We start from the raw sequence: 4,634 nt of genomic DNA, 5'->3' as shown, positions 1-4,634 counted from the left end.
GAGGTAGTGCGGGCGTCGGGGGACTCACCTTGTCGAAGTGCGGCCAGGTGCGCAGCAAGTTGAAGAGCAGGTCGCCAGGGCACTCAGTGGGCACGAGCTGGCGGTGGCCTAGCAGCGCATAGTCTGGCCTCAGGAGGCCGGCGCGTATAGCGCAGCGCGGGAGCTCGTCTCGCACCGCTCGCAGCGCGGCCTCTGAGGGCAGCACCGCGGTGTAGTTGCCTATCAAGGCCACGCCGAAGCCGCGGGAGTTGTGGCCGAGTGTGTGAGCACCCACCCAGTGCCATCCGCGGCCCTCGTACACGTAGCCGTCTGAGCCCACCACGAAACTGCGGAGGAGAGGGAAGCAGGAACCAGACGGCGTGAGGTCTCGCTCCGCATCTGGCCCTCTACCCCAGTTTCCGCACCCGTGCCAAGGGCCACCGTCACCCCAAGTTTCCCCCGGTCACGCAGACTCCACCTGGTCCAGCCATGTCCCACTCTCCCTCCAAATGCCGCTCCAGAAATAGTCCCGTTTCTCTGGATCTGTCCTCAACATTAGCCCGGTCTCTTTCTACCCAGCTCCCTCCCCATTATTTCAAGTCTAACTCCTCCGCAATTCTGACCCTTTTCTGGCTGAGATCATATCCATCATTGCTCGGTCCCAGACTTAGCCGCTACCACAGGTCCTGTTCTTCTCCCAAGTCTGGACTCCTTTCCTGGTTCCCACCCCAGACTAAAAAGAGTCCCACTGTTGAGCTTTCTAGTAGACTCCAACCCCAGTCTAGGCCACGCCCCTCTCCACCCTGGCTCCACCCACCCTAAACTCCACCTCTGTTTTGTCTGGACGCTCTGTTTCAAACCCTGCCCCCTGAGTCAGGCTCCGCCCATCCAGTCTTTCCACTGCACCGCCCCTTGGTCTGCCCTGCCAGCGCTCCGCAGGTTCCCGCCCACCTGTATCCTATGTCGGACCAGCCGCGTGTCTGCTGGTGGAAACGTTGCATAGAGCGCATGTCTGCGGCGCAGCTCTCAAAATTGGTGCAGGGTGGCGCGGGCAAGTACGTGTGGTGCACATACAAGAACCCGAGCGGCAGCTTCAGCAACGTCGGGCGGCCCTGGTACGGTGCGGCACCCCAGCGGCAACGCGGGTGGATGGCTGGACACCCTGAGGGGAAGGGAATCCAGAGTGGGAGTCAGCGAGCGTTTCTCTGCCTGCAGCCTTCTCTCACACTAAGAGGGCAAGTAAGGATCATCCGTCCAGTCTCCTCCCAGATTTGGGGACGGTTCATTCTCACATCAGTCTTCCCCAGTGCCTCAGATGGTAAAGAATCTGCCCGCAATGCAGGAGACCCGAGTTCAACCCCTGGGTGGGGAAGATGCCCTGGAGAAGGGAATGGCTACCCACTCCAGTAATTCTTGCTTGGAGGATCCCATGAACAGAGAAGCCTAGCCACTGTCCATGGAGTCACCAAGAGTCCAATGCGACTAACACTTTTTACTTTTTTCACTTTTCAATCACACCACTCTGGCCCCCACTGGGAACTAAATCTAACAGCATCCTAGTCCTGTCAGCCCCCTCTGGAATCCCCTAACCATAGATCCCACTGACCTGTCTGGCACTGAGGAGGTATCTGTGAGAAGGATTGTCTCAGTGGGTGGGGGTCCTACTCACCTAGGAAAGCCTCAGTGAACTCCTTGGTAGCGTGGGTGGCCACCTGTGCCAGCTCTTCTTGGCTCATGCCCTGTAGATGAGGGTGTGCTGGCTCTAGTCTCTGTAGCAGGATGAGGGCCCCCCATACTTGCTGGGTCAGGCTTGGGGCCGAAGTCAAAGCAGCTCCGTTGTGCCGTCGAAAGTTGCTTCGAAATCCTGGGTCTCCGGCTATCCCGGCTCCATAGTACTGGCTCAGCAGGTGACTGAGGGGTGGCCGGGGCTCAGGGGTCCGGCTCAGGTAGTCACCAAGGAGGGCTCCGTCCAGGGCACCGTTGAGGAAAGCCGTGGTGAGGGGTGATGCCTCAGGATCCAGGAGCATGAAGGTCCTGGGAACAGAGAGCTGGTCCCAGCATCCCTCAGTTCCCAGTCCAGAATGATTCCAGGTCTGGGGGCCCTGGAGGAAGTTCAGGCCCAGGCCTCTGGCCAGGGTGACCACAAGGAGGCTGTCCACAGCAGTTGGTAACTTGGCCTTGGTATCTGGAGAGGAGGCTTGGACATCTGGAGAACCAGGTCTAACTTCTGGAGAGGTGGCTCCGACATCTGTATCTTTGGTGCTAACATTTGGAGACACGGCTCTGACATCCCCAGAGGTGACATCAAGAGAGGCATCGCTGAGCCCTGGGGAGGTGGGTCCAAGGTCTGGAAAGGTGACTCCAGCATCTGGAGGGGTGGCCGTGCTCTCTAAGGAGAGGTTTACGATTCTGTGTCCCTGAAGCCCTGCCCAAAGCCCTGCCAGAAGAGGCTCCACAGCCACGGTCGAGCCATCGGGTGCTAGTACCACCCCATATTCCTTCCCATCCTGCACGCTGTGTCTCGCCACCTCTCCCATCAGGCCTCGAAGCTCTGGGCTCAGCGAAGGAGGATCCAGCTCGGTGGTGTTGAGACTCTTCCCCTCCAGCAGGAAGTGATAGAGGGGACTGTGGGTACCAGAGCCCTGGGCTGTCAGCAGCCATGCAGCGGCACTATGGCCAGCCTCAGTGGCTGGCGCCTTCTGCTCCAGCTCAGCCAGGGCCTGGATGACAGAGTCCATGAGCAGGGGCAGGGTCGCTGTGGGAGGAAGGATGGCATTAACCCAACAGCCGAGTACCCCTTGTTCCTCAGCCTCCTCCTGCTGCTCCTGCATCTTCTCAATGCCCCCAGCTCTTTGTTGGACAACTTTACGATGTCTGACACTGCCCTTGTGTAGGTGAGGAAGCTGAGACACAGACAAAAGGTTAAGGAGCTTAGACTATCCGTGGGCACTGTGGAGCCAGGACAGCTTCATGAGCATGAGAGATACACCGCCAGGTTGAAATTCTAAGATTGCTCTTTTGAGTGCTGTATGAAGAATATAATTTTTTGGAGGGCAGATCAGAGTAGAGAAGGGGAGAGAGGGTGGAGGTAAGTAGTGAAGGTGGCTGAAGCCAGGATGGTGATGCTGTGAAGGATAAGAGTGGGCAGTGTCTCCAGGTATCTTGAGGGAATGATGGACAGTTTTTCTTAGTGGATTGGAGTTTGCACAAGTATAGAGGGAACAGTGTCTTTAAGGGTGCCCAGGGGAGGGGGAGCCTGTGCCATGTGGGAGAAATGTCAGTGGCTGAACTTGGAACTTAGAAGTGTGGGGCTCAGAGCTAGGGTGAGTTGTTGAATAATAGCTGACATTAATTAAATATTTACTATGTGCCAGGCACCATTGTAGGTGACTTATATAACTGAACACATTTAATCTTCGCAAGGACCCTATGAGCGTGAAGAGGTTAAATTACCTACCTAAGATCACACAGCGAGGAAGTGGCAGAGGCAGCATTTGAACACAGGAAGTCCTAATCCTTACACTCCACCATCTGCTGCAATTCAGACTCTTCTCCAGACAGTTCACATAGTAATTCCTCTATAACTTTGCTTTACTCTCTGCCTAAAATGTCCTTTACTGCTTCACCACCAAGTAAAATTCTTCTTCCTGTCCTAGATTTATGTCCCCTCCTCCAGGAAGTCTTCCTAATTTTTGCTCTTTTGGCTCCAGTTTCTTCCCCCAACCCTTGCCCGGATCCTATGGGGATGGGAACATCTGTGTTCCCAGACTGGAGTTTCCTAGAGACTTGAGCCTTGTGAGTCCAACCTCACCCTGTAAAGAGCTGGGCACAGAGGGGCAGTAATATACTGAACTAAGAGTCCTGGCTTCAGGCCTCTGCCTTCTGACCCACCTGTCCCTGGCTCCGGCTGCAGCAGCAATCCATACAGGATCCAGAGTATACCCTGGACCACCACTGTGGGCTTCCAGTTTCCAAAGGACATAGCCGGTTGACCTCAGTGGAGATCTCAGCAGGGCTGGAAGGAGACAGGGAAAACAAATAGTACCTTTGGCTACTGTCAAAGTCCAGCGGTGAATGACACGGCTGCCACTTGTAGAGCTGTGGACCCGAGGCAGCAGAGGCATGGGTACAGAGTGCCGTGCCTCAAGGTCATCTGGGTCTCAGGGGCTCCCCTAGCCTATCCCATTCCTCCCAGGCTGAGGTCAAGGATCAGTAAGTTCCAGGAAGGGCGTTGGAAACCAGATAGTTCAGACTCCATCAGAGTCAGCCCATTCCCCAAGAGAGGTAGACTGAGGCCCATCCAGCATTCCACCCTTCCTATGGTGATAGTTTTGTGGCTGCTTCTGGCCACCAGAGGGGACTCTCAAGTGCCTGCCCAACTGGTAGGACAGGCTGTGCTGAGAGTGGAGAGAGGAGAGGCCTGCCTGAAGTTGACAATACCTCCTGCCTTATCTGATGCCAGTGCTTTAGCCTCAGGCAGGGGGAGCGTAGGGGGACTCAGAGATGTCACCTCTCATCTGGTTCCAGCTCCGGATCCCATGCCACTAGGGGTAGCTGAGAGCAGGAATTGGGCTCGGGGGAGGTGTTCGGGACCCTGACTCTGTCCCCGGACCTGACTTCTGGGCTCACCTGGGCTGGTGGTGAGGGGTTCTCTC

The 4,634-nt window shown here is 56.3% G+C and overlaps 1 protein-coding gene across 1 annotated transcript in view; it reads right to left on the bottom strand.

The window, feature by feature from the left end:
* PGLYRP2 (peptidoglycan recognition protein 2) overlaps nt 1-4,128 on the bottom strand; it is a 5,597-nt gene extending 1,469 nt beyond the window's left edge. Inside the window, exons 1-4 of the mRNA XM_010833981.1 lie at nt 3,871-4,128; nt 1,649-2,734; nt 931-1,141; nt 29-326 (exon numbers count right to left, since the gene is read on the bottom strand). Coding sequence (XP_010832283.1) covers nt 29-326; nt 931-1,141; nt 1,649-2,734; nt 3,871-3,961 — 1,686 coding nt within the window. The 5' untranslated portion in view covers nt 3,962-4,128. The remainder of the gene's footprint in view (nt 1-28; nt 327-930; nt 1,142-1,648; nt 2,735-3,870) is intronic.
* Nucleotides 4,129-4,634: the final 506 nt, after the last annotated feature.

The sequence above is a fragment of the Bison bison genome, unplaced genomic scaffold (assembly GCF_000754665.1).
Source record: "Bison bison bison isolate TAMUID 2011002044 unplaced genomic scaffold, Bison_UMD1.0 scf7180017863978, whole genome shotgun sequence".
Classification (NCBI taxonomy): Eukaryota; Metazoa; Chordata; class Mammalia; order Artiodactyla; family Bovidae; genus Bison; species Bison bison.
The sequence above is the reverse complement of the archived record's forward strand: the minus strand, read 5'-3'. Positions and strand labels throughout refer to the sequence as shown.